The sequence below is a fragment of the Perognathus longimembris genome, chromosome 1 (genome assembly GCF_023159225.1).
Source record: "Perognathus longimembris pacificus isolate PPM17 chromosome 1, ASM2315922v1, whole genome shotgun sequence".
NCBI classification, from domain to species: domain Eukaryota; kingdom Metazoa; phylum Chordata; class Mammalia; order Rodentia; family Heteromyidae; genus Perognathus; species Perognathus longimembris.
This window is the reverse complement of record NC_063161.1, coordinates 70,830,565-70,858,206: the sequence shown is the minus strand read 5'-3', so window position 1 is coordinate 70,858,206 and position 27,642 is coordinate 70,830,565. Positions and strand designations below refer to the sequence as shown.

Below are 27,642 nucleotides of genomic sequence, written 5' to 3'. Positions count from 1 at the left end.
TGGTGGAAAGATGGCAACATTGCAGAAAAAGGAAGGTGAGTGAAGAATGAGGGAGGTCTGTTTGGTATATTTCTCTCATTTCTACTTCTGAACAGTTCATCCTTTCCACCAAAGGGTATTTTAGATTACATATATAGCCTGTTCACTTTGCTCAGACCATTATTCTGCCAGATGCTTTGAGCAAAATAAATATAACTTAGAAACAATTCTGCTCAAGAAACATATGAATTCATAGGAAGGAAAAAAGGCAAAAATGTATAGCATAGGTAATGCCTGCAATTCTAGCTCCTTAGGAGGCTGAGATCTGAGAATTGCAATTGGAAGCCAGCCTGGCCAGGGAAAGTGAGGCTCTTATCTCCATGAAACTATTCAGAGAAAGTCAGAAGTGGCACTGTAACTCAAGTGGTAGAACGCTAGCCTTGAGCACAAAGAGGCTCAAGGGCAGTGCCCACGCCCTCAGTTCAAACCCCAGGACTGAAAAAAAGTTACATAAAGTGTGGTAAATATCACCAGAAAGTTTTGAAGTATTATGGAAGCTCAGAAGAAAGAGATAATATTAGATATACCTAGGAAAAATAGGAAAAACTTATAATTTTTTTTATAGAGGAAGTGGCCTGAGACTGGGTTATGAATTATTTGTAGGTTTTTAAAAAATAATTTTAAGCTAATTTCTCATAAATTTTAATTCAGAGTTAAAGCAAATTTAAAAAATTTACACTTGAATAATTCACCTGCCACCTCAAACAGTATATCAGAATCAACTAGTCTTAAAGAATTACAGATTTATCAACCTCACCCTGAACTACTTTATCTTAATGTTGGTGTTAAGATAGTGGATGGTGATATACAGGGAGAGGCCTAGGAATCTGAATTTAAGAGCTCTGAACTGGTGTTTGGTAATCTCTTGTTATGCAGTGTGCTTCACTTTTTCAAATTTCTTTCAGAATGTGGAAATGGTCCAAAGAAAAGCTTTGCTCCACCTACACAAAAATTGCAGGTGATACCTCAAGGTCCTAATTCACCCCAGGAGTACATGACACTAGGAGTGAGAACATCAGAGGGAGTAACTGAGACTATCATGTTCAAGACCAAGTTAGCGGAGGAGGAGAAGGCAATCACAGAGAATAGGCCAAACAGTGGATGGGAGATAAAAGGCAAGGCTCAAGACAAGCCTATGGAGAAGAAAAAAAAGGTACGAGTCACAGTAATGGACTCTGGTAGGAAAGTTCCTTCTATTCTGTTCCCCACCCAGGCTAGACAAATAAACTTTTTCTGATGGGTAATTCATTCTGTACTTTAAATAATTCTTCATCCTCCTTCCTCCTTCCTCCTTCTTCCTCCTTCCTCCTTCCTCCTTTTTGGTGTGATATGAAAATTAAACCCAAGATCAATTCAGCATGCTATGTAAACAGTCTGCAACCGACCTGCACCCTGCTCCCTCTTTTTTTTTGTGTGTGCATGTGCCAGTACTAGGGATTAAACTCAGAGCCTCATGCTCTGTTTAGTTTTTTGCTCCAGGCTGGTGCTCTACTGCTTGAGTCATGCCTTTATTGCACTGCTACTTGAAAGAGTAGTTTTTTGTTATTGTTGTTGGCTGTGGAGCTTGAACTCAGGGCCTGGGCATTCTCCCTGAGCCTCTTTGTGCTCAAGACTAGCACTCTACCACTTGAGCCCATAACTCCACTTCTGGCTTTTTGGTGATTAATTGGAGGAAGGGGTCTTATGGACTTTGCTGCCTGGGCTGGCTTTGAACCATGATCCTCAGATTTCAGCCTCCTGACTAGCTAGGATTACAGGCATGAGCCACCAGTTGCGTCGCAAAAGTAGTTTATTTATTTTTGTCTTGAATTTTTATTTATTTTTTGTCAGTTGTGGGGATTGAATTCTGGAACTCTGGGCCTGAGCACTGAACCTGACCTCTTCAGCTCAAGGCTAGTGCTCTATCACTTGAGCCACATCACCACTTCCGGTTTTCTAGTGGTTAATTGGAAATAAGAGTCTCATGAACTTTCCTACCCAGTCTGGCTTTGAACCTCAATCCTCAGATCTTAGCCTCCTGAGTAGCTGGGGTCACAGGTGTGAGCCTGCACCCAGATCTTTTGAATTGTTGATGTAGGTTTCCTATGTTGCTTGGGCTAGCCTGGAACTTGGAATCTTTTCGCCTCTGCCTCCCAAGAAGCTGGGATTATAGGTGTGTATTATGTCTAGTTTAGTTTAGTTTTTTTTGTTCTTTTTTGTTGGGCTTCCATTTTCTTCTCCAAAAGGGAAAATGTTTTGATGAAAACATTTAACCACAACAAAAAAATATGAGTGAGGGCTGGGAAGGTAGCTTATTTGGTAGAATGCTTGCCTAGCATGCATGAAGCCAAGGGTTCTATTCCTCAGCACCACATAAACAGAAAAAGCCAGAAGTGGTGCTATGGCCCAAGTGGTAGAGTGCTAGCCTTAAGGAAAAAGAAGCCATAGACAATGTTCAGGCCCTGAGTTCAAGTCCCAGGACTGGCAAAAAAAAAAAAGAGTGAAGGGACTAGGAATGTGGCTCAGTGGTAGAGTGCTTGCCTAGCCCTGGGTTCAATTCCTCAGAACTATATAAACAGAAAAGACTGGAAGTAGCACTGTGGTTCAAATGGTAGAGCACGAGCTTTGAGCAAAAGAAGCTCAGGGACAATGCCAAGGCTCTGCATTCAAGTCCATAATTGGCCAAAAAAAGAGTGCAGTTGAAGATAGTTGGGAGTAGATACAGATAGAAACTTTATATAAATAATTTCTTTTTCTTTGATGCGTTTTGTTATGTTTTGTCTGTCCTGGGGCTTGAACTCTGGGCCTGGGCGCTGTCCCTGAGCTCTTCAGCTGAAGGTTAGCACTCTACCACTTGAGCCCCAATGCCTCTTTAAGTTTTCTGGTGGATAAGTGGAGATAAGTCTCACAGATTTTCCTGCCTGGGATGTCTTTGAACCACAATCCTCAGATCTCAGCCTCCTGAGTATCTAGGATTACAGGTGTGAGCCACTGGTGCCTGGCTTGTTTGATGCCCTTTATGCCCAGGAGATCTGGGATAAAGTTGATGGACCCCTTAGTTATGTTGTTATCATGCTTTTAGTCTTGTGAACTTACAGCTTCATCTAAAGGAGGTGTCTCTGATGAGTCAGAGGAGAAAACCATGAAAAAACAAGTCTTTCCTTCCTTACTTTTGTCTCTGCAGGAAAAAACAACTCTTACCAATGCAGAATTTGAGGAGATTGTCCAGATTGTGCTACAGAAGTCCCTCCAGGACTGCTTGGGTATGACTTATACTGGGCAGTGTGACTGTTCTCTGAAGGGTAGTGTCATTAGATGATACTTTGAAATATCTCATCTCCTATCAATATAACTATAGCTTAACCACCTGAGATAAAAGATACAGACGTTGTGGAAAGTAGATGACACTGACTTCAGAATGTATAGCCTTACCTAAAATTTTAAAGTGCTATTTGAATTCATTTTTCTGTATTTATGGTTTACTTAGGGAAAAATAATTGTTTTCTGAGATTTCTTAGATTCTGCTTATACTTCTTTCTTTCTTTCTTTCTTTCTTTCTTTCTTTCTTTCTTTCTTTCTTTCTCTCTCTCTCTCTTTCTTTCTTTCTTTCTTTCTTTCTTTCTTTCTTTCTTTCTTTCTTTCTTTCTCTCTCTCTCTCTCTCTCTTTCTTTCTTTCTTTTTTTTTTTTTTTTTTTTTTTTGCCAGTCCTGAGGCTTGGACTCAGGGCCTGAGCACTGTCCCTGGCTTCTTTTTGCTCAAGGCTAGCACTCTGCCACTTGAGCCACAGCGCCACTTCTGGCCGTTTTCCATATATGTGGTGCTGAGGAACCGAACCCAGGGCTTCATGTATAGGAGGCAAGCACTCTTGCTACTAGGCCATATTCCCAGCCCCTTATTTCTTCTTTTAATACTCAGGAGTTCTAGGATAAAGAACTCTCTCAGTCAAAAGACTAAGGAGAATAGTCAGACATATCAGCCATTCTTTTTTGTACTTGAATTACTAGAAAGAGTTTGGGGAAATAATTATATAAAATATATAGGCACCGGTGACTCATGCCTGTAATCTTCAGGAGGCTGAGATCTGAAGATCACAGTTTGAAGCCAGCCCAGGCAGAAAAGTCCATGAGACTCTTATCTTTAATAAACTACTCAGAAAATACAAAAGTGGCACTATGGCTAAAGTGGTAGAATGCTAGCCTTGAGCACAAAGAGGCTCAGGGATGGTGCCGAGGCCGTGAATTCCAGCCCCAAGACCAGCCCCTCTGCCCCCCAATATATATATGTATGTATATGCAACATATAATTTATTTACATGTATAAAATAAAATTATCATGATCTAGCTGTTTTAGAATGAGGATAAATCTGGAAAGGCTTTTAAGACTGTGATACAGATTTGGAGTTTCTTTTGAAATTTTTTCTATTTGTGTGTATGTATGTATGTATGTATGTATTTAATATATTTATCTTTGTACTGGTCATGGGGCTTGAATTTAGGGCCTGGGTGCTGTCCCTGAGCTTATTTTCTCAAAGCTAGTGCTATATCACTTGAGCCACAGCTCTACTTCTGACTTTTTTTCTGAGATAAGAGTCTCATAGGCTTTCCTGTCCAGGCTGGCTTCCTCAGATCTCAGCCTCCTACTATTACAGGAGGCCTAGTATTACTAATAGCTAGTATTACAGGTGTGAGCCACTGCTGCCTGGCTTTTTTGTTGTTGTTGTTGTTGGTCCTAGGTCTTGAACTCTGGGTCTGGGCGCTGTCCTTAAGCTCCTTTTGCTCAAGTCTAGCACTCTACAACTGGAGCTACAGCACCACTCTGGCTTTTCTTGTGATGAATTGGAGATAAGAGTCTCACAGACTTTATTATAGTTAATAAATCCTTGAGAGATTTTTTTCCTTTGTTATTTCTCTGCTTCTAATATTTTGTTTCAGGAGGGGTGGGATCTGGCCTTAATTTGGCAGAGACTTCCTGTGCTCAGTGCATAGTATGTACCAAGTTACACAAAAAGCAAAGAATTGCTTCTTCTGCTACTGCTATTGGTAATGCCAATGGGTAAGTCTATGCCAGGAAGGTAAGTAGAACACAGAGTGGACTTAACATTAGGGAATGGTGATCTGTTTTTCTGTCTATCTTGTCATTTATCATATTTCTATTGATTTCTCTTAGCGCAAGAAAATTGTTTGAATTTGGGAAAAATAGATAAAAGAATAGGGTAAAATGACTTCAGTAGGTGTAAGAGTTTTATTTATTTATTTTTTGGTGCTGGCGATTAAACCCAGTGCCTTGTGTATGCTAAGTACATGCTCTACCACCAAGCTATGCATTTAGCCTCAGTCTCAGATTCTTCTGTGCTTCTTTTGCTCAAGGCTAGTGCTACTTGAGCCACAGCTTTACTGCCAGCTTTTTAGGTAGTTTATTGGAAATAATCTCATGGACTTTACTGCCTGGGCTGGCTTTGAAAATTGATCCTTAGATCTCAGCCTCCTGAGTAGCTAGAAGTGTGAGCTACTGGTGCCTGGCTTCCCTTTGAACTTTTTATCTAAACAATACTCTTTTCAGGGATCCACAGATTTCAGCTTCTCAAGAAAATGAAATTATCCCTCAGATAGGACCATCTAAGGCAAGCCAACCAATTCCTGCACCCTCTGAGAAGACACTTAGTAGCTTTCCTGCCAGCAGAGGAAAGATGGAAGCTCGTAAGTATTGCCAGATACCTTTTGATGTTGGTTTAGGTGTTTGCTTTAGGAAATTAGGGGATTTTCAGCAAGCTGAGATTTTTCAACACAAGACTTGAAACTAGGGCTGGGGATATGGCCTAGTGGCAAGAGGGCATGAGGCCCTGGGTTCAATTCCCCAGCACCACATATACAGAAAATGGCCAGAAGTGGTGCTGTGGCTCAAGTGGCAGAGTGCTACCCTTGAGCAAAAAGAAGCCAGGGACAGTGCTCAAGCCCTGAGTCCAAGCCCCAGGACTGACAAAAAAAACAACAACAAAAAAAACCAACAAGACTTGAAACTCTTGGGTAGTGATTTTTTTTTCTTTCCTTGGCCTTTACTGTCTACAAAGTAGATTCTCTGTCTCTCTCTGTCTCTGTCTCTGTCTCTGTCTCTCTGTCTCTCTGTCTCTGTCTCTCTGTCTCTCTCTCTGTCTCTCTCTCTCTCTCAGAAGTGATGCTGTGGCTCAAGTGGTGGAGTGCTAGTCTTGAGCAAAAAGAAGCCAGGGACAGTGCTCAGGCCCTGAGTTCAAACCCCAGGACTGGCAAACAAACAAATAAACAAAAAAAGACTCTTAGGGGCTGGGAATATGGCTTAGTGGTAAAGTGCTCACCTTGTATACATGAAGCTCTGGGTTTGATTCCTTATCACCACATGTATAGAAAAAGCTGAAAGTGGTGCTGTGGCTCAAGTGGTTGAGTGCTAGTCTTGAGCAAAATGAAGCCAGGGATAGTGCTGAGGCCCTGAGTTCAAGCCCCAGGACTGGCAAAAAACAAATCAAAACAAAAGAAGACTCTTAGGAGATAGCCTCCACTAACTGTAATAAAAAATAAAAAAGCCAGAAGTGGAGCTGTGGCTTAAGTGTTAGAGCATAAAAGTTCAGGTTCAGTGCCCAGGCCCTGAGTTCAAGTGCCAGGACTGGCCCAAGGAAGAAAAATAAAGACAGACTTGGGCCTGGAAACCACATTTATATATAGAGAGAATAATAAAATAAAAATAGAGAAGAGATTCAGAGAATCTGAGAATAATTTATTCTTTTTTGGGGGGAGTATCTTTATAATTCTATTTTGGGGAGACCAGGGTTTGAACTCAGGGCCTAGTGCTTTGTAGTTAGGTACTCGGCTGCTTGAGCCATTTCTCCAGCCCCCCACCTCCCCGCCCCCCCTTTTTTTTTTGCCAGTCCTGGGGTTTCAGCTCAGGGCCTGAGCACTGTCCCTGGCTTCTTTTTGCTCAAGGCTAGCACTCTGCCACTTGAGCCACAGCACCACTTCTGGCTTTTTCTATATATGTGGTACTGAGGAATCAAACCCAGGGCTTCATGTATGCGAGGCAAGCACTCTACCACTAGGTCATATTCCCAGCTCCCTCTCTAGCCCCTTTTTATACGTCATTTTTTTGGACAGTCTTGTTTTTAAGCCAGCCTGGGACCACCATCCTCCTACTGATGCTCTTGCATGTAGCTAGGATAACAGGTATGCATCATTTTGCCCAGCTTTTTGTCAGTTAAGGTAGACTCTTGCAGGCTTTTTGCTTAGACTGTCCTTGAATTGCAGCTCTCCTGATCTCAGCCTCCTGTGTAGCTAGATTTACAGTTATAAGTCATTGTGCCAGGGTGATTTTACCTTTTTTTTGTTTTTGTAGTTGGTTGTGAAGCTTGAACTTAGCACCTGGGCGCTGTCTCTGAGCTCTTTTGCTCAAGGCTAGTGCTCTACCACTTGGAGCTGCAGCACCACTTCTAGTTTTCTGGTAGTTAATTGGAAATAAGAGTCTGATGGATTTTCATGCTCAGTCTGGCTTTGAACTGAGATCTTCAAATCTCAGCTTCTTGAGTACCTAGGATTACAGGCTCGAGCTCCCAGCACTAGGCTGATTTTATTCTTTTATCTGGAAAAAGGATACTAAAATGTCTTTGAGATTGAATGGAGGGTAATGATAGATTAGATATGGATTCACTTTTTTTTCTTTAGTAGTGGGGATTAAACTCAGCACTTTGTGTATGAAGCACCAGCTCACTTATTCTTTGAATAACAGCTATTAGTGCCTTACATAATATGTCAAGGATTTTACTAGGTGCTAGAAATGATGAACATTTTTTTAAAATTAAATTTTATTGACAAAGTGTTGTGCAAAGGGGATACAGTTACATAATAAGTGAGTACATTTCTTTTTCTTTTTTTTTGCCAGTCCTGGGGCTTGAACTCAGGGCCTGAGCTCTGTCCCTGGCTTCTTTTTGCTCAAGGCTAGCACTCTATCACTTGAGCCACAGCGCCCCTTCTGGGCTTTTCTATATATGTGGTGCTGAGGAATCGAACCCAGGGCTTCATGTATACAAAGCGAGCACTTTACCACTAGGTCATATTCCCAGCCCGTGAGTACATTTCTTGTCATATCTGTTACACCCTCATTTTTCTTTCCCTTCCCTAGTTCAGGTAGGCATATATACAATATCTAGTGTACTAAAATCATATGCAGTAACCACATAGGGTTTGCCAAAGGAAATTCACCTAGAACATTAAATGTAACGACAACAATCGAATCCTCCTGTGTCCTCTTGGAGTTGTTTTTGTTTATCCTCATCTTATATAAATCATGTGTACGTAGCTGTTGAGTTATTGTGATCCACTGATAGGTCTATCCTAGACCTTTTTATCTTTGTTTAGTAGTTTTTTGGTTTTAGATACATAATGTAAAGTCTCTGATCCAAATATGTGGAAATACCATTTGGAAAGAAGTTTGTTATTTTGCAGACCTGGTCTCTACTGTTCCCACCCCCACCCTCCAACAGTCATACATCAAGGAGCCCATGCCCCTTTGTTCTCTGTGTTCTAGGCTTGTCTCACTCAACATTATTTGTTCAAGTTCTGACCATTTCCCTGCGAATAACAATATTTCATCATTTCTAATCACTATATAGTATCCCATTGTGTACAGGTACCACATTTTTTGGATCCATTCATCTGTAGTGGGGCATCTGGGTTGTTTCCATATTTTGGCTATTGTGAATTGTACAATGATAAACATGGAAGTGCAGATGTCTTTTTGATATCCTGAGACCTGTTGTTCAGGATAGATGCCTAGGAGTGGTATGGCTAGGTCATAGGGTATGTCTATGCTAAGCTTTTTGAGGAACCTCCATACTGTTTTCCAAAGTGGTCATACTAATTTGCACTCCCTCCAATAGTGGAGAAGGGTTCCTCTTTCCCCGCATCCCTTCTAGCATTTGTTGTTGCCTGAGTTTAGAGTATAGGCCATTCTAACTGGAGTGAGGTGGTATCTCAGGGTTGTTTTTATTTGCATTTCCTTTACTGCCAGGGATGTTGAACATTTCCTCATATGTTTCTTTGCCATTTTTATTTTTTCTCCTGTGAAGTCTCTCTTTAGCTCCTTTGCCCATTTAATAATTGGTTTACTGGGTTTGGAGGGGGAATTTTTTTTTGTCAGTTGTAGAGCTTGAACTCAGGACCTGGATGCTGTCCTGGGCTCTCTAGCTCAAGGCTAATTGTGCCATCACTTTGAGTCACAGCTGTAATTCTGGTTTCTGAGTGATTAATTGGAGATAAGAGTCTCATGGAGACTTTTCTGCCCAGGCTGGCTTCAAACTGTGATACTCAGATTTCAGCCCCCTGAGTAGTTAGGATTACAGGCGTGAGCCACCAGTGCCCAGCAAGATGATGAGCAAATTTTATAGCCTATCCGTCATAGAATTTTCAGTATGTTAATGTGTTAGATAATAAAGAAATGTGGGGCTACTGTGGAATTCCATGACAGGAAACAATAGATCATATAGTGTATTATTTAAAAATAATAATGTATAAATTAATAAAGGTAAAATAAATTATAAAAATAAAGTATTGGGCTGGGAATGTGGTTTAGTGGTAGAGTGCTTGTCTAGCATGCATGAAGCCCTGGGTTCCATTCCTCAGGACCATATAAACAGAAAAAGCTGGAAGTGGCTCAAGTGGTAGAGTGCTAGCCTTGCACAAAAGAAGCTCAGGGACAGTGCCCAGTCCCTGAGTACAAGCCCTAGGATTGGCAAAAAAACAAAACAAAACAAAAAGTGTTAGTGAAAAATTCAAAGACAAATGGATAATCTTGGAAAAGACAGACTTCTTCCTTTTTCAGTGAATAATAATTTAAAAAAACCCAAAACCAAAAGTATACAGGGCAGTAGAGTAAATAGCTAGTGTTTCAATGAATTAAAAACTTTGTTGTTGGGCATGGAGCTTGAACTCAGGGCTTGGGCACTGTCCTTGAACTCTTTTTATTCAAGACTAGTGCTTTTTGTTCAAGACTTTGAGCCACAGCACCATTTCCTGTTTTCTGCTGGTTAATTGGAGATATGAGTTTCATGGACTTTCCTGCCTGGACTGGCTTTGAACCTTGATCCTTAGATCTCAGCTTCCTGAATAGCTAGGATTGCAGACATGAGCTATTAGCTCCCACCTTGACTTAGTAATTTAAAACCAAAACCCAAAGTATACAGGGCAGTGGAATAAACAGCTATGTCTCATATGTGTACATCTATACCTACATATATGTCGTATATAGTTGATAATTTGAGAGGTTGTACTGATGCTGGAACTCAGGTCCTCACTCTTACTGCTAAGCCATGCTTTTAGCCCTGTTACTATTATTTTTTATTTCTCCTGGTTATTTTTGAAGTAGGATCTCTCTCTCTCTCTCTCTCTCTCTCTCTCTCTCTCTCTCTCTCTCTCTCTCTCTCTCTCTCTCTCTCTCTCTTTTTGGCCTGGGCATGTACCTTGTAGGCTTCCTGGTAGCTAGAATAAGGGGCACACACCACTCTGCCCAGCTCTTAGTTGAGATGTCTCATAAACTTTTTTTTTCCTGAGTTTTCCTGGAGCCAACAATCTCAGCCTCCCAAGTAGCTAGGATTACAGGTGTTAACTATTAGCACCAACTTAGCACATAGCTTTGATTGTAAAAGTAAAATGTGACACTTAGAGGAAAACTCTGGAAAGACCTTACAGGCACCAAACAAGGTAGTCCAAGTCAGTGAATTCTTCTTTAATGACACTGTAACATTGTAATGGAGCTGGAAATTTAATATAATTTGGACATTCAGCCATCTAGACCTCAGATTCCCTCAAAGGAGGCTCCAGATAGGCTATTTTCTCAAAAAGAATTAATTATTTTTGTTTTGTGTGAATAAGTAAACTCAGATGTTCCTGTTGAGAACTTTGGAGATACTGCAGTTTCTTCCAGACTGATCTCCTATTAGCCGATATAAGCTGGTGTAGTCAGGTCTATATTACTTGGTCTACTTTTTGCACCTCAATGCTACCTGCAAGATGGGACTTTTTAGATTGGCATATGAGAGTTTATTCTCTAGATGGCGCTCGTGAGTTATGATTGTAGGGAATGTCAGCCCTTTGCTAAATAAACCATTTCCTTGTCTTACAATTGCTAAGGAGAGGAGACTCCTGGAGCAGGAAGTAGAAAGGCCTATATACAGTACCAATAAACAGTCTGCAGTAGGTACTGTGAAGAAAAAACATCCTGAGAGGAAGTGGTAGAGACTCTAAATAAGATGCACCTGTCAGTGAATACATCTGTAAGGAAATTATATTTATAATAATATTTATGTTGAAATCACTGAAGGAAGAGAAGTTATCAAAGTCAAGAATTAGAGTGTTTTAGGTAGGGTAAAGTTTTGCATGTGCTAGAAAAAAAAAGCTGGACCCTGGTGTCTCATGCCTGTAATCCTAGCTAGTGAGGAGGCTGAGATGGAAGGATTGTGGTTCAAAGCCAGGCTTGGCAGAAAAGTCTGTGAGACTCTTTTTTGTTGTTCCTGTTGGTCGTGGAGCCTGAATTCAGGCCTGGGCGCTGTCCTTGAGCTTTCTTGTTCAAGGCTAGAGCTCTACTACTTTGTGCCACAGCACCACTTTTGGTTCTTGGTAGTTAATTGGAGATAAGAGCCTCACAGACTTTCCTGCTCCAGCTGGCTTTGAACCTTGATCCTCAGCCTCCTGAGTAGCTAGGATTACAGGTGTGAGCCACCAGTGCCTGGCTCTATGAGACTCTTATTGATATTAAACTAACAAAACAGCCATGAGTGAGTCTGTGGCTTAAGTGGTAGTGTGCTAATATTGGGCAAAAGAAGCTCAGTGACAGAGCCCAGACCTGAGCTCAGGACTGGCACCAAAAAACCCAAACAAAACAAACTGTAGGAATGGGTGAGATTACCTTAAGAGAAGGTGTACTATGGAGAGAAAGGGCCATGATTCAACTTTGAAAGCTTGACATTTAGATCTTTGGTGTGAAACAAGGAGAATCTAGCCAAGGGAACTGAGGAAGAAGCTGCCAGAAAGATGGGAGAATGAGATATCACAGACAGAAAACCGTGTTTCAGGAATTGGTAAACTAAAATGTTCCTAGTATGTCTTCGTTGTCATAAAATACAATCATACTCAAGGCAAGGTCAAACACATTATCCTCTTTAACTTGTTTGAATGAAACTTGTAACACTTATGCAGTCTTTTTTTTTTTGGCCAGTCCTGGGGCTTGGACTCAGGGCCTGAGCACTGTCCCTGGCTTCCTTTTGCTCAAGGCTAGCACTCTGCCACATGAGCCACAGCGCCACTTCTGGCCATTTTCTGTATATGTGGTGCTCGGGAATCGAACCCAGGGCCTCATATATATGAGGCAGGCACTCTTGCCACTAGGCCATATCCCCAGCCCCACTTATGCAGTCCTATCATTTGAAATTCCATTCCAACCCATAAATATCTAGTTTCATACCATTAGGGCAGTTTCTTTCCATTCATTTTCTCCTAAAATTGTTATATGAAGGTAATATACAGAGAGAGGTTAGGGTTACATAAGTCAGTTAAAGAGTATGTTTCTTTTTGGACAATGTCACTCCTTCCCTTGTTCCCAGTTTTTCCCTCCTGTCCCCACCCACAAGTTGTATAGTTCATTTTTAACATATTGTCCAGTGAGTACCACTACTGCATTTGTTCACCCTTTGTTCCTCCATTTCTGTGTCTCCCCTTATACTCACAAAGACATATAAATAAACAAACAGAACAGAAAGAAAGAAAACAAAAACAGCAAAAAAGAAAAGAAACCTCTATTTCCATTTCTGGGAGTTCATTTTTATAAATATTATTTTGTATGATTATATGCACATAGACATTATGCCTTTCTGTTCTTCTGAGAGTATCTTCCTTTGGTCTCACTGTGTGTGCATGCCTACCTAGATCTACTCATTTTCTTAGGAATAGGCATTACTTTTATTACCCACCATTTGTACTGACCTATATTATTTGTTTCTGTTCCCCAGTCTTTTTTTTCCCCCCAATGCCTGAGTTTAGGGCTTGAGCACTGACCTTAGCTTTTTTTTTTTTTTTTTTTGTCAGTCATAGGGCTTGAACTCATGGCCTGGGCGCTGTCTCTGAGCTTTTTCACTCAAGGCTAGCCCTCTATCACTTTGAGCCACAGTGCCACTTCTGGTTCGCTGGTGGTTAATTGGAGATAAGAGTCTTATGGACTTCCCTGCCCAGGCTGGCTTCCACACTGTAATCCTCAGATCTCAGCCTCCTGAGTATCTAGGCGTGAGCCACTGGCATTCAGCTTTACTTAGCTTTTTCACTCAAGACTGATGGTCTACCACTTGAGCCATACCTCCACTTCTGCTTTTTGCTGAGAAAGATGAACCCTAGATATGTTAGTCTTATAAGACCCCAGAACTGTAGATATTGCGTACAAAAGATTCTATTTAGCCCTTCAAAAGAACTTTCCAGTAGTATAATGCCAACAGAGAATGAGGCAATATCTGGAAAGCTAGCAGGCACATTCTGTGTGTGTGTGTGTGTGTGTGTGTGTGTGTGTGTGTGTGTGTGTGTGTGCATGTATCATGGCCATGTTTTACTAGGGTGCTGAACCCAGGGCTTTCTGCTGCAAATCATGTGCTCTACCACTGATCTACACCTCCAGGCCAAAGGCAACCTTTTTATTTACGAACTGTCAATATAACAGTTTAACAATTATCAGGAAGCTGAAACATTTTGAGAGGAAGGAGGCTGACAGGAGGGGGTGGGTGAGTAGAAAAGGGAACAGTGAAGAAATACAGTCATAATACTTAGTGTAAGTATGAAAAAGGAAGTGGAAAAATTGATGTCACTGGCAGAGGAAGGGATTCGAGGAGGTGGGGAGAATGAGGGAAGGAGTGATTCTGATTAAGATGCACCATACATATAAATGGCTATCTTAAATAGCATCCCCCTACACCACCACCCAGCCCTGTGCTGGTGGTTCACGCCTCTAATCCTAGCTACTCAGGAGGCTGAGATATGAGGATTGAGGTTCAAAACCACCCTGGACAGAAAAGTGTGAAACTATGTTTAACCAGTTAAAAGCAGTAAGTGGCAGTGTGGTTCAAAGAGTGCCAGTCTTGAGCAAAAAAGCCAAGCAAGATCTTGAGGCTCTGAATTCAAGCATTAGTACTGACACCAAAACATACACATATATATGTATTTGTATATATATACATACATACATATATATGTTTATACACACACATATATGGAGCCTCCTTGTATAACTGTTTGAAGATAAACAAAACGTGTGTCAAAAGTGGAAACACTTCCTTCTGCCTGGCATGGAGGAAAGATCAGCGTAGATGAACTGTCTTTCTTTCTTTTTTGCCAGTCCTGGGCCTTGGACTCAGGGCTTGAGTACTGTCCCTGGCTTCTTTTTGCTCAAGGCTAGCACTCTGCCACTTGAGCCACAGCATCACTTCTGGCTGTTTTCTATATATGTGGTGCTGGGGAATCAAACCCAGGGCTTCATGTATCCGAGTCAAGCACTCTTGCCACTAGGCCATGTTCCCAGCCCCTGAACTGAGTCTTAATGGTAGTTAGCCCTTCAGGAAATCTCTGAGCTTGAATTTTACCATATATGATTCAGGGATTGGTTTTACTGTAAGGGTCAAATGGACATGTGATTCAGTAGGTAAGTAGGAAAGTTATATTGATTTTAGTTGGATTGAAGAAGGAATAACCTACTTTTGAGTGTCTTATTTTAATTTTTGTCCTGTTACAGGTCATTGTCAAGTCTGGGTCCAATGTTCCTTGCCACACTGTGAAAAATGGAGGCAGCTGAGTGGGGACATTGACCCTTCAATTCTCCCTGACAACTGGATCTGTGACCAGAATCCAGGTATAAAGGAATGGAATGTCATGCTGATTTGTATTGCTTGTCTTCCTTCCTTCCTTCCTTCCTTCCTTCCTTCCTTCCTTCCTTCCTTCCTTCCTTCCTTCCTTCCTTCCTTCTTCTCTCCCTCCCTCCCTTCATTTGTTCCTTTTCTTTTTCTTTTTAGTGCCAGTCTTGATACGTGAACTCAGGGTCTGGTTGCTGTCCCTGGGCTTTTTCTCTTAAGGCTGGTGCTCTATCACATGAGCCACAGCTATACTTTTTTTGGTTTTTGCTTTCTTGGTGGCTAATTGGAAATAAAAGTCTCATGGACTTCTTCATTAGGCTGGCTTCAAACCATGATCCTCAGATCTCAGGCTCCTGAGTAGCTAGGATTACAGGTATGAGCCACCAACACCCAGACTGCTTCTCCCAAAAATGATATAAGTGTAGTTACATCCAAAAAGGGTCCTTGACTAGGAGAGAGGAATGATCTTCCTATTGTATGAGGATGAATCTGGGAATAAGGGAGGAAGACAGCTTCCCAAGTTAACATTATAGGGAGGGACTTGGAATCTGAGTAAATGTGTTGAATGAATTTTATGTTTTTCAGCATTGGTCTGATTCTGTCAATACTGATTAGAGTATTGGTAGTGAGTTGGTGGATAGGGAGAGATGGGGTATGTAGGGGAAATTAGGCAAGAAAAGACTCAGTGAGCTTAGAATCCAAGAATGTTTAAGACTTTTTGGGAGAGATTATGGTTACTTTTTTGTGTGTGTCCAGCTCAATTATTTTACAGGTAAGAAAACAATATCAGAGAAATTATTCTTGTGCAGCCCCCTAGAGAGGAGCAGAGTCATACTGGGTTGTAAGCATGTATTTGGGATATCTATAGAGAGGATCCAAAGACAGGATGCGCGTTCCTCCTGGTTCTAGTGGTTTTTCTTCCATAATTCTCTCTTGGGTGCCCTTTTGGTTCCATCTGCTTTTTATACCACTTCTTTTTTGACCTCTCCCTGTCCCAGGTCCAGATATTCACCTTCTAAGTCTCTTCCCTTTCATTCTTTTTCTCTCTTGGCAGACTTGGCCTATAATCGCTGTGATATTCCTGAGGAGGCCTGGACAGAGTCTGAGAGTGAAGTGGCCTATGCTTCCTATGTCCCGGGATCCATGATCTGGGCTAAGCAATATGGCTATCCCTGGTAGGTAGCATAGTCAAAGCATCCTTCTTGAATGTGAGAATTGTAGATTCAAGCAGGGAGGGAAGGAAATGGAAATATTTGTAATAGATATTCACTTGTAATAGGTACTTAATGCTAGAGAGAACATGGGGTGAAAAAGAGAAAATGAAAAGTGCTAAGCTATGGGCTGGGAATATGGCCTAGTGGAAAGAGTGCTTGTCTCACATACATGAAGCCCTGGGTTCAATTCAGCACCACATATACAGAAAACGGCCAAAAGTGGTGCTGTGGCTCAAGTGGCAGAGTGCTAGCCTTGAGCAAAAAGAAGCCAGGGCCAGTGCTCAGGCCCTGAGTCCAAGCCCCAGGACTGGCAAAAAAAAAAAAAAAAAGTGCTAAGCTTGGAGGCTTTGAAAGTGTGTTTTCTGGAGGTTTCAGAGTAGAAGTGGTATCTCCCTAAGAAAAAAAAGTATCTGACAGTGACCTCATGAATGGGTAGAGAAAGGTCAGATCTAAGGCATTTCTACTTGTTTGTTTTAGCCCATATTGGACTCAAACTCAAATTCTTCCTGCTTCAGCATCCTGAGTATATGGTATTATAGGGGTGTGTCATGATGCCCCACTCAAGGCATTTAAAAATATTAAGGCATGAGAGCCATTTTACACTTAACCCTATCCTAATCTTTTTCTTTTTTTTCTGTGTGTGTGTGTGCATGCGTGCGTGCGTGCGTGCGTGTGTGTGTGTGTGTGCATGACTGTTCTTGGGCTTGAATCCAGGGCCCAAGTACTGTCCATGGTTGCTGAACTATTATGCTACCATTTGAGCCACAGCCCCACTTCCAGCTTTTCTCTTCAAGTACTTTATTGGAAATAAGAGTCTTATAGACTTTCCTTCCCAAGCTGGCTTTGAACTGTGATTCTCAGCTCTCAGCCTCTTGAGTAGCTAGAATTACAGATGTCAGCCACTGGCCTCTAGCTAACCCTAACCCTAATTTTAACTCTTATCCTTGACCCATAACCTTGACAAGGGAGGATAGAATAGTTTTTCCTTGGTAGAGTATAAGTCCCTCATAAGAAGAGAGTTGCTGGATAGGGCTCACAAGGGTAAGACAGCTGTACTAGAACACTGAACTTGATGGAAGTCACTGCAATTATTTTCCCTTTTCTGTATATGGGTATCAGTGAAGTTGTTTTCTGCTCATCTAACCCCTTCTTCCCATCCCTTACAACCATTTGTCTTTTCTAGGTGGCCAGGCATGGTAGAATCTGATCCTGACCTGGGAGAGTATTTTATTTTTGCTTCTCATCTTGATCATTTGCCAGTAAGTTTTTTTGTTCAGACCAAAGCAATGCATCCATCCATCTGTCCTAACAGATGTTTACAGAGTTAGAAAAAAAAAGACTTAGCCAGAAAACACATGTGGAAAGATTTCACTAAAGTGACAATTAGTGGAGGTAAGTACCTACACAGAGAAAATTGTGTCTATTTTTTTTTATTTACCGGTCCTGGGGCTTGGGACTCAGGGCCTGAGCACTATCCCTGGCTTCTTTTTGCTCAAGGCTAGCACTCTGCCACCTGAGCCACAGCGCCCCTTCTGGCCGTTTTCCATATATATGGTGCTGGGGAATCGAACCAAGAGCTTCATGTGTAGGAGGCAAGCATTCTTGCCACTAGGCCATATTTCCAGCCCTGGCTAGGATTCTTGATGTCAGAGTGAAAGAGTGGGATAGATAAGTCAGGCTTCAGGAAACATTTGAGGCCCAACCCTTTTTTCCCTATCTTTTCACCCCTTTCCTGGTTAGAGGTGGAAAACAGGGACAAGGACAGGAATCAAAACAGGGTCATATTTTATTACAGTCTAAGTACCATGTGACGTTTTTTGGAGACACAGTTTCTCGTGCTTGGATCCCAATCAACATGCTAAAGAACTTCCAGGAACTGTCCCTGGAGCTAATAGGAGTGGTAAGAAAACTTTGAGTATTTCACATGGGCAGCTGGAAAATGAAATCTTCCCTTTATTAAAGCTGATCTGCTCTCAGAGGGAAACTCTGTTGGGAGAAAGTCCCAGGCCTAATTGGGTATGCCAAAGGGGAGATTATTTATGAGGGCCTTTTTTTAAATACAGGGTTGTATGGGATAATTTTTGTGTGTGTGTACCAGTATTATGACTTGAACTCAGAATCCCACATTTTTCCTTAGCTTTTTTACTCAAGGCTGGAGCTCTACTACTTGAGCCATGCCTCCAGTCTCAACTCTTTTGCTGGTTAATTTGGAGGTTAAAATCTCTGATTTGTCTTTTGGGGCTGGCTTCAAACCATGATCCTCAGAACTCAGCCTCTCAAATATATAGGATTATAGGTGTGGGCCACAGTTGCTTCAAGATAGTGCTTCTTTTTCTTTCTTCCAATTTCCTTCCCTGCCCAAAGGTAGAGAGAGAGGCCTTTCTGAATTTGAGCCAACTCAGGAGCAGCAGGCATGAGGGCCCAGTTTAACTCAGGGTTTCTCAGTCTTTCCAAAATGCTCAGTATGAGCATTTTGGTCCAGACACTCTGTTTGCACAGAGAAAAAAACCAAATCAAGCTGTCAGTAGTAAAGCAAGCAGCTGGATGTAAAAAAGAAGTTTAAGAACTTTGATTTTAGCTGGGCTACTAAGGAGGCTGAGATCTGAGGATCATGGTTCAAAACTAGCCCGAGGAGAAAAGTCTGTGAGAATCTTTTTTTTTTTGCCAGTCCTGGGGCTTGGACTCAGGGCCTGAGCACTGTCCTTGGCTTCTTGCTCAAGGCTAGCACTCTGCCACTTGAGCCACAGCGCCACTTCTGGCCATTTTCTATATATGTGGTGCTGGGGAATCGAACCCAGGGCCTCATGTATACGAGGCAAGCACTCTTGCCACTAGGCCATATCCCCAGCCCCATCTGTGAGAATCTTATCTCCAATTAACCACCAGAAAACTGGAAGTGGTGCTGGGGCCTAAGTGGTAGAGCACTAGCTTTGAAGCTGAAGAGCCCAGGGACAGCGCCTTCATGACTGACAAAACAAAAAAACAAAAACCTTGATTTTTTCATATTCCCATTAGATTTACTTTGGAAGGTATAACAAAATGTTGATTGAAAAACCTGGTAGGAATTGAGGGAAGGGAAGTACCCAAAGATAGTGTCAGTACTAGGAACCAGAAGCAACTGACTTTATGATAATGTCTGGTGGGAGTAATTTTTCTAATATTACTGAGTAATCTTGAAGGCAGTATTTATCATTAACTCTGATCTTCCCCTATTTCAGAAAAAGTACAAGAACAAGGATTACAGCCAGAAACTGGTGGCAGCCATAATGATGGCTCACAAGGCACAACAAGTTGATATTCTGGTACAAGAGTGTTCAGACCTCTTTCTTTCTTTTTTCCCCCATCCCTTTCTCCCTCCCTCCTTTGCTTCCTTCTGTGTACTGTTTGATTTGTTTTTGTTTTTATTGCCAGTCCTGGGGCTTGGACTCAGGGCCTGAGCACTGTCTCTGGTTTCTTTTTTTGCTCAAAGCTGCACTCTGCCACTTGAGCCACAGTGCTACTTCTGGCCGTTTTCTGTATATGTGGTGCTGGGGAATTGAACCCAGGGCTTCATGTATAGGAGGCAAGCACTCTAGCCACTAGGCCATATCCCCAGCCCCTTGTGTACTGTTTGAATGAACTCAGGGCCATATGCTCACGTTGTTTGCTTACTTCTGGCTGACCCTCTACCACTTGAACTGCTCATCCTGCCTGGGTTTTGGCTGCCTTTGAACTTTGATCCTCCAGATCTCAGTTTCCTGAGTAGGTAGGGTTGCAGGCATTAGGCAAGGGTATTTGGCAAAACCACATTCTCGCCCCAAATAAACTATTCCTTCCCATGGGAGGAAAACCAATTGTTTGGTTTCCCCACTATGCAGCAATTTTCCTTCCAGGCCAGACTCTCTTGACTCAAATCATTTATTCTTTCCCTATCCTTGGATAAGTGGGGTTTTCTCTCAGCCCAGAGTGAAATGGTTTGTAATATGGGGTATCTTGTCTCATTAGTAAGATTCATGTATCAGAAATATGTACTCTAACTTCTCATATATGTATGGAGTCAGTGTGTATGTGTGTGTGTGTGTGTGTGTGTGTGTATACATGTACAACTGGAATTTAAACTTAGGGTCTTATACTTGTTAGGTAAGCATTTTATCACTTGAACTACACCCACCTGTTTCATGCTTGAGGTTTTTTTTTTTTTTTTTTTTGATAGTGTCTCCAATTTATTTTCCCAGGGCTGGCCTCAATCTGTGATCTTCCTACCTTTGCCTTCCATGTAGCTTGAATAATGGGCCACCACACTTGGCTAGCTGGTTGAAATAGGTTTTTGCTTTGCTTGGGCTGGCCTCAAACCACAGTCCTCCTGATTTCTACATCCCAAGTTGGTGAGATTATAGATGTACGCCATTGTGCTTGGCAGTGTATCACCAGCTTTTACCTTCAGATTGCTTTAGCAGGAAGTGAGGGTGGGGTACAGAACGGCAAACCATGAATTCCTTTATCCTAGTTGCTTGCTCAATTATGAATATATTGGGAAAAAGAGATTGTAGTTAATTTCTATAAAAGTCTGGGCCTGAAATTTCAAAGGAAAATGATATGGAAAATGAATGCAAACATCATCATACATAAAAATCCAGAAGAGAGAGCAAATGCTGCCCCTGACAGGATAGTGGATAATGCTTTTGTTTCTTGGTTTCCTCAGGCTCGGGTCAACTTGTTTGGCTTCTGGAACCGATATGGTAGATCTGACAACAGTGGGGGAAAAAAAGGTAGGAGAAGTGAAGGGTGAGAGGGAGGAGAGGGAGTGTCAGCCTCATTCTGGATCCTGTCATAGGAGGCTTTTGTGAATGTGATCCAGTATTCAGGATGGATGGGCATATGGTAGGAGATAAGAATGAGGACAAAGTAGGCAAGAAGAGAATGCACATGAGAATAGGGATGGACTATTTTTTTTTTCTTTTTTGGCAGGTGAACACAGGGCCTGGGTACTGTCCCTGAGCTTTTGTGCTCAAGGCTAGTGCTCCACAGCTCCACTTACAGCAGTTGGGTGATTAACTGGGGACGAGAGTCTTACAGGCATTTCCTGCTCAGGCTGGTTTAGAATTACCATCCTCAAATCTCAGCCTCCTGAGTAGCTAGTAGTAATAGACTTTAGAAAGGGCGGAACTTGATCTCAGAAGACATCTTATGGGAAAAATGTCACTGGTGCACAGAGGCAGAGTGGAAAGACTCTCCAGAATCAACTCCATTAACTGGTTAACTATCGTTTTTGATAAATTATATAGTCATTCTTTCCCTTTTTCTTTTGCCTGTCTTGGGGCTTGAACTCAGGGCCTGAGCACTGTCCCTGGCTCCTTTTTGCTCAAGGCTAGCACTCTACCACTTGAGCCACAGTGCCACTTCTGGCTTTTTCTATATATGTGGTGCTGAGGAATTGAACTCAGGGTTTCATGTATGCACTCTACCACTAGGACACATTCCCAGCCCCCTTCTTTCCTTTTTTATGTTTAGAAGTAATGCTATCTAAGGCTAACAATCCAGAGTCTGTCTTGAAGAAAAAGAAGGAGAAGAGAAAGAAAAAAGTAAGATGATTTGTTTATTGACATTTTTTTTCTGGTACTGGTGCTTGAACCCAGGGGTTCACGTTCCTATTTCACTTATGGCTAGCTCTCTACCATTTTAGCCACTTACACCTCTACTTTGGGCTTCTTGGTTTAGAGATAAGAGTCTCAAGAATTTGTTTGCCTGGGTGGCCTTCAAACCTCCATCCTCAAATAATCAGCCTCCTGAGTAGCTAGGATTACAGGGATGAGCTACTAGTACCTGGAGAGAATTTTGACATAAAGAATCTTATTTATTTATCTTTTGTACTGAGGCTTGAACTCTGGATCTTGTACTTGCTAGACTGGCATTCTACCACTTGAGCCATGCCTCCAGGCCTTTCACACATTATTCTTTAGCACCTTCTCTATTAGGAAGTGTTATGTGCTAGGAACTGGCGGCTCATGCTTGTAATCCTAAGTACTCAGGAGGCTGAGATCTGAGGATCAGAGTTTGAAGCCAGCTAAAAGTCCATGAGATTCGTATCTCCAGTTAAGCACCAAAGACCCAGAAATGGAGGTATGGCTCAAGTGGTAGTGCCCTAGTCTTGAGGAGAAAAAGCTCAAGGACAATGCTACAGCCTGAGTTCAAGTACTATGCCTCTTGAGATACAGTTTTTAGTTTTTCAGATAGAATCTCATGCTAGCTTTGTTCAGGCTAGCCTCATACCAAGATCCTTCTATTTCCAGATTCCCAATAGCTGGAATTACAGGTGTGTACCATAATGCCCAGCTCTGTGTGTGTGTGTGTGTGTGTGTGTGTGTGTGTGTGTGTGTGTGTGTGTGTGTGTGTGAGTCATGGGGCTTGAACTCAGTCCGGGCACTGTCACTGAGATGTTTTTTTGTTCAAGGCTAGTGCTCTACCACTTGGGCCACAACTCTACTTCTGGCTTTTTGCTGGTTAAGTGGAGAGAAGTTTCACAGAGTTTCCTGCCAGTTCTGGCTTCTAAATACGATTCTCAGATCTCAGGCTCCTGAGGTCTGAGCTAGGATAACAGACTTGAGCCACTAGAGCCTGGCTCACTGCCCAGCTTTGAATTTGTCTTTTTCGTATTCTCTGTTCTACCTATAGAATCCAACTTTGCCTGGTCCCAGGTCAGCCAAAAAGCAAACCAAAAAATCCAAGCCTACAGGTAAGCAAGCCAGCTAGAAGTGAGACAGGTCTCACCATTTAGGAAGGGCAGAGGCAGAGAGTGTTGGGAGCTGAGTGAATCAGTTCCATCACCTGGGAAAGCAGGCAAGGTCAGCTGACAGAGACAGGGAGGAAGTTAGAGCCTCCTCATTGGTGTGCTTTCTAAAAGTGAGGTTCACTGTGGGAGGGAGGTTTCAGTTTTGAGTCAGAAGCATGACTTCCTGGAGAAAGCAGGCTCTGAGAAAAACTATAAAGAAAAGAGAGTCCAAAGGGTAAAAATAAATAAGAGCCAAGAAGGTTGGGAAACTAGAAGCCACTCAGAGAACAGACTGGACTGAGAATGAGGAGAAGATTGTACTAGGACTGAGAGTAGATGTGGAGACCATTTTCCTTTGGCACACTGTTAATTAGAAACAAATTGCCTTCCTGTTTGGGGTGGGGGGTACAGGCATGGCAGATGAACAAGACAGACCCCCGAAAAAGAGAATGAAGAGCAGATCTCTGGACAATGAATGTGTAGATGCTCCTGTGTCCATAATCAAGAAAGAAGAGCCAAGGAATCCAGACCAGCCAGGTGAGGCTCACCTTGCCACAATCAAGAAAGAAGAAGAGCCAAGGAATCTAGATCAGCCAGGTGAGGCTCACCTTGCCACAATCAAGAAAGAAGAAGAGCCAAGGAATCTAGACCAGCCAGGTCAGGCTCACCTTGCCACAATCAAGAAAGAAGAAGAGCCAAGGAATCTAGACCAGCCAGGTCAGGCTCACCTTGCCACAATCAAGAAAGAAGAAGAGTCAAGGTATCCAGACCAGCCACGTGAGGCTCCACTTGCCACAATCAAGAAAGAAGAAGAGCCAAGGAATCCAGACCAGCCAGGTGAGGCCCCACTTGGGGAAACGAAGTTCATTTCCCTGATCATGTTGGAACAATTACAAGATCAAGAAGGAAGGAAACGTAGAATGAAAAAGCAAGTCTCATATTGTACCCAGCACACTCTATAGACAAATAATGGTTATTGATCAAATTGACTCCAGGGCTGGCAGAATCATAGGGGGAAGAAAACCTTTCAATATTGCCAAGGGATGGCTACATGGATGCTTCCAGTTGTATTACTTCTGTTCCTTCCCATAGCTCTATGCCTCTAGATTATTTTACCTTATAACTATAAGGAAACAAGGCTCTGAAAAGTTTAAAATTTGTTCAAGACCCATAGTCACCATATGACTGATCCACAGCTGGAGCCAAACCTGTGTTCTTTGTAGTGAAAAAGATGATTTTTTGCCCATAGGTTTTGTTCTCTTTAGTTTTGTTTTGACACAGGACTTTGTGAAGTTGACTTGTAAGAAATCAGGATAAGGGCTGAGAATGTGGCCTAATGGTAGAGTGCTTGCCTTGCATACATGAAGCCCTGGGTTTGATTCCTCAGCACCACATATGTAGAAAAAGCCAGAAGTGGTGCTGCGGGCCAAGTGGTAGAGTGGTAGCCTTGAGCAAAAGAACTCAAGGACAGTGCCCAGGCTTCCAGTTCAAGACCTAGTACCAGAACCCTTCTGTCCCCACACACAGCACATCAAAAAACAGACACACACACACACACACACACACACGCAAACAAAAACTAGGATATACTGACTGTCATCTTTGTTCCCTTTTCATTTAGGCTGTAAGAAAAAATTTCAAGCTCCTCAAAGCAAGGCCCCAGCGCCCAGATTGTCTAAGGAAAAAGTCGTTAGAATGGTGTCCCAGGGCCTGGCCCCACCAGCTTGTCATGAGCCCTGTCCCTTGATGGGGAAAGCTTGGCCTGCATACCCCGAGCTACTAGCTGAGGCCGTTATTCATGCCCCACCTGAGGATAGAGCGTCCAGTGACCTGGACCTGGAGCAACTCATGGAAGATATTGGGAGAGAGGCAGAAGAGCAAGGGGAGCTGCAACCCAGAGACAGTGCAGAGACCTTCCCCATGGCCTTCTGGGAGTAGCTGTGCTCCCACTCTGCTCCTTTACTCTGGAGTGGTAGGGAGAGCCTTGGAGCCCTGTCCTTGACCAGCTGTTGAATGTTGGGAGTTGTTGATTGCATACGAAGTTCCTGTCAGAGCTGCACAGGTGCTGTGCTAATAAAGCAGGTTTGGTCAGGCTCGAGTGTCTAACCATGTGCTCCCTTTCCTTTCCTCCTCCCTGTGGCAGAGCGGCATGTCACATGTGGTAGGAGGCTGTCCAGTGTAGGAATCTAGGAAGGGCACTAAGACCTGACTCCTGGGGAAAGAAAACTCAAGATGGGCAGGTCTGGGTCCCCACTGTGGTTCAGCTCCTTCCTAGCTTCCTAGTCCAAGACCTTAGGAAAACTTTCCAACTACCGCTCTTCCTTCCCAGACTCCCAGGAAAATCATCTCAATGCTGTTGGTGGTACTCCAATTAAATGGCTCCAAGTCCCCACCTATGCCAGTGATGGTGAGGGAGCGATTATGTGTAGATTCAGAAGCAGACCCTGGGTTCCAGCCGGCTACCAGAGCCCAGAAATATATTTCCCTCACCTGAGAAGCATGGAGAAAGGTGTTTGGAGATAGGTCTTGGCTGTGGCTTATCTGGGGGAGTTCATTTTTAGTAAGAGGAACAGACACAGAAGGTCCTTCCTGTTTTCACTTAGAGAAGTCACTTAGCCAAATCCTGAGGGTATTTTATTTTGGCAGTTTGCTTGGACACAACTGCCTAGATCCACCATAGACACCAGTCCCCATTAGGGAATGGCATCATGTGCTGTGGGACATGCTTTTTCACATGTTATGCATTTACTGATGCTGAGCTCATTTTCAGTAAGGAACAGACACAGAAGGTCCTTCCTGTTTCCCCATAGAGAAGTCACTTGGCCAAATCCTGAGAGTGTTTTATTTTGGCAGAGAAGGGTAGGGAGTTGAGCAGGAACCGGACGGAGCACATGGTCTTCATTTCCTATGCGGGCTTCACACTCGCTGACTTGTGAGTTGTTGGCCTGGCCTTGATTCCTGGGAGCTGGGAACTTCCCTATTGGACGTGGATGACTCTTGAGGCTCACTCATCTGGTCTTTAGGACCGAGTACAGGGTCACCTCCTCCTGGGTGCTGGCATGGAGAGGAGGGCCGCAAGGCATTCTGGGTGAGGATGAGCTGGGGAGGTTGAGCACTGCATAGACAGTGCCCTCGTCCTGGGTGAGCACCAAGAAAGGGTTAGCTGAGAGACAGAACTGCCCCTGACTGCAAGTAGCAAGCAGCCTCTCCCCAAGTGCCCAGCCTCCCTCCCCTCCCCCCCTCCTCCCATCTCCCTTCTTCCTTTTAGGCCTTAGAGTTGCTTACCTGGGGGCTCTGTGGGGGCTCTGGGTGCTGTCCTAGGGAGAAAAGCATGAGTGAGTACTGAGTGGAGGGGAGGCAAGGCGGCACCCAGATGGCCAGGGCTGCCAGAGGACGGCAGCTGCCAGGTCAAGGCCAGAGGCACATGGGTGGGATGAGGTGAGGAATGGGAGAGAGGAAAGGACTGAGAGGGCGGTGTGCATGTGTAGTTGGGCGTGATTGGAGAAGAATGAAGGGCCCAGGGTAGAAACGGGGAAAGAGGGTAAAGCACTTACTTTTATAGCCAGTATTTTCATGTTTCTCCTCAGTGTTTTTGCGGAGTTCCCTGCAGGGGAACAGCAGGATGGGAAAGATATTAGAGGCTAGTCATGAATGAGTTCAGACATGTGATGGAGGCTGAGACTATTGGTGGGGGGGTGTCTGCCACCAGCCCTGACACACTCAGGGTGAATATGATCATGTTCAGAATGAGGCTGCCTGCACTGTGACTGAGGGAGAAGCCCTTTGCAGCATGGCCTTGAATTTGGCCCTCAGTACTAATCAAAGGTCCTTTTATGAAAATTGTTTGTGTGGCAGTCTGGGGGCACACAAGAAAATGTGAAGTGCCAACCCTGTTTGTGTCTGAATGCACTGCTTCTGTCAAAACTGGGAGACACACAATGTACACACACATACATGTGACTTATTTAGGTCCTCAGAGTAGGTGCACAGGTTGGGTACCTGGGAAGAGATAGAAGAAGGGCTGCTTGCCAAAGAGGGCACATGGGCAGGGAGAGGAAGGATGGAGGGAAGATTTGAGTAAGACAAGGAGGGTAAGTGTGTGTATGTGTGTGTGTATGTGGCACTACTGGGGATTGAAGTCAGGACAATGCTGCAGGGATGGTGTGTGCATTGCATGTTCACCAGGGGAAAGGATGTACAGGACAGAGAAAAGGAAAGTATAGGAGAGAATCACTGGGCTGGACATGTGACTCAAGTAGTAGAGCATGTGCTTATGAAGCTCAAATCCCTGAGTTCAAACTCAGGTGCAGGCTCCTCTCTACAGAGTCCCCACCAAAAATAAAAAGAGAAGAGAGTAAGGTGCACCAAGGAAGATGATTATGGATGAGAGGAAAACAGATCCACAGAAGCCCAGAGCCTGGGAGGGGAGCAGGAAAGAGGATCCAGAGAGACTGGCTTTCTGGCAAGGAGAGTCTCTGAAGCTCTGTGCTGGTCTCCGTATTAGGGATGCAGCCTGCAGGGGTGAGGAGAATGGAGCAGGAGGGTACAAGGCTGGAGGCTGACCAGGTGAGTTGGAGACACAGAGAGGACCCTGTGTGTTTCTTCTTTCTTTTTCATTTCGCTAATTGACTATTTTAACAATAAATGTAATTTCATAAAGTTATTACTTGTTATAAATATGCTGATTCATTTCATTTTCCTGAAAAGATCCATAAACCTTAGCATGAAAACAACTGTATATAAAAATATCCAAAGTAAATGGAAAA

The 27,642-nt window shown here is 43.1% G+C and overlaps 1 protein-coding gene and 1 long non-coding RNA gene across 2 annotated transcripts; one reads left to right on the top strand and one right to left on the bottom strand.

The window, feature by feature from the left end:
• Window positions 1–24,814, top strand: Zcwpw1 (zinc finger CW-type and PWWP domain containing 1). Its single transcript, XM_048345437.1, has 13 exons — window positions 1–35; window positions 945–1,192; window positions 3,203–3,281; window positions 14,797–14,913; window positions 15,969–16,089; window positions 17,312–17,387; window positions 17,924–18,028; window positions 19,347–19,430; window positions 20,810–20,876; window positions 21,619–21,689; window positions 22,780–22,840; window positions 23,288–23,593; window positions 24,498–24,814. Exons 1-13 carry the CDS (start codon window positions 11–13, stop codon window positions 24,812–24,814), a joined length of 1,677 nt encoding a protein of 558 aa, XP_048201394.1. The 5' UTR covers window positions 1–10.
• Window positions 24,815–25,606: 792 nt separating this feature from the next.
• On the bottom strand, window positions 25,607–26,453 carry LOC125355020. Its single transcript, XR_007211583.1, has 3 exons — window positions 26,431–26,453; window positions 26,162–26,193; window positions 25,607–26,013 (listed from the first exon to the last, which is right to left on the bottom strand). It is a non-coding gene; the product is annotated as an uncharacterized LOC125355020 (long non-coding RNA).
• Between the last annotated feature and the right edge of the window lie 1,189 nt (window positions 26,454–27,642).

Excerpts from the sequence above, each read along its gene's own strand:
- Zcwpw1 (XM_048345437.1), top strand. The coding sequence starts at position 11 with ATGGCAACATTGCAGAAAAAGGAAG. Across the intron at positions 19,431-20,809 it reads CACAACAAGTTGATATTCTG|GCTCGGGTCAACTTGTTTGG; the intron begins GTACAAGAGTGT and ends TGGTTTCCTCAG. Across the intron at positions 20,877-21,618 it reads CAACAGTGGGGGAAAAAAAG|AAGTAATGCTATCTAAGGCT; the intron begins GTAGGAGAAGTG and ends TTTTATGTTTAG.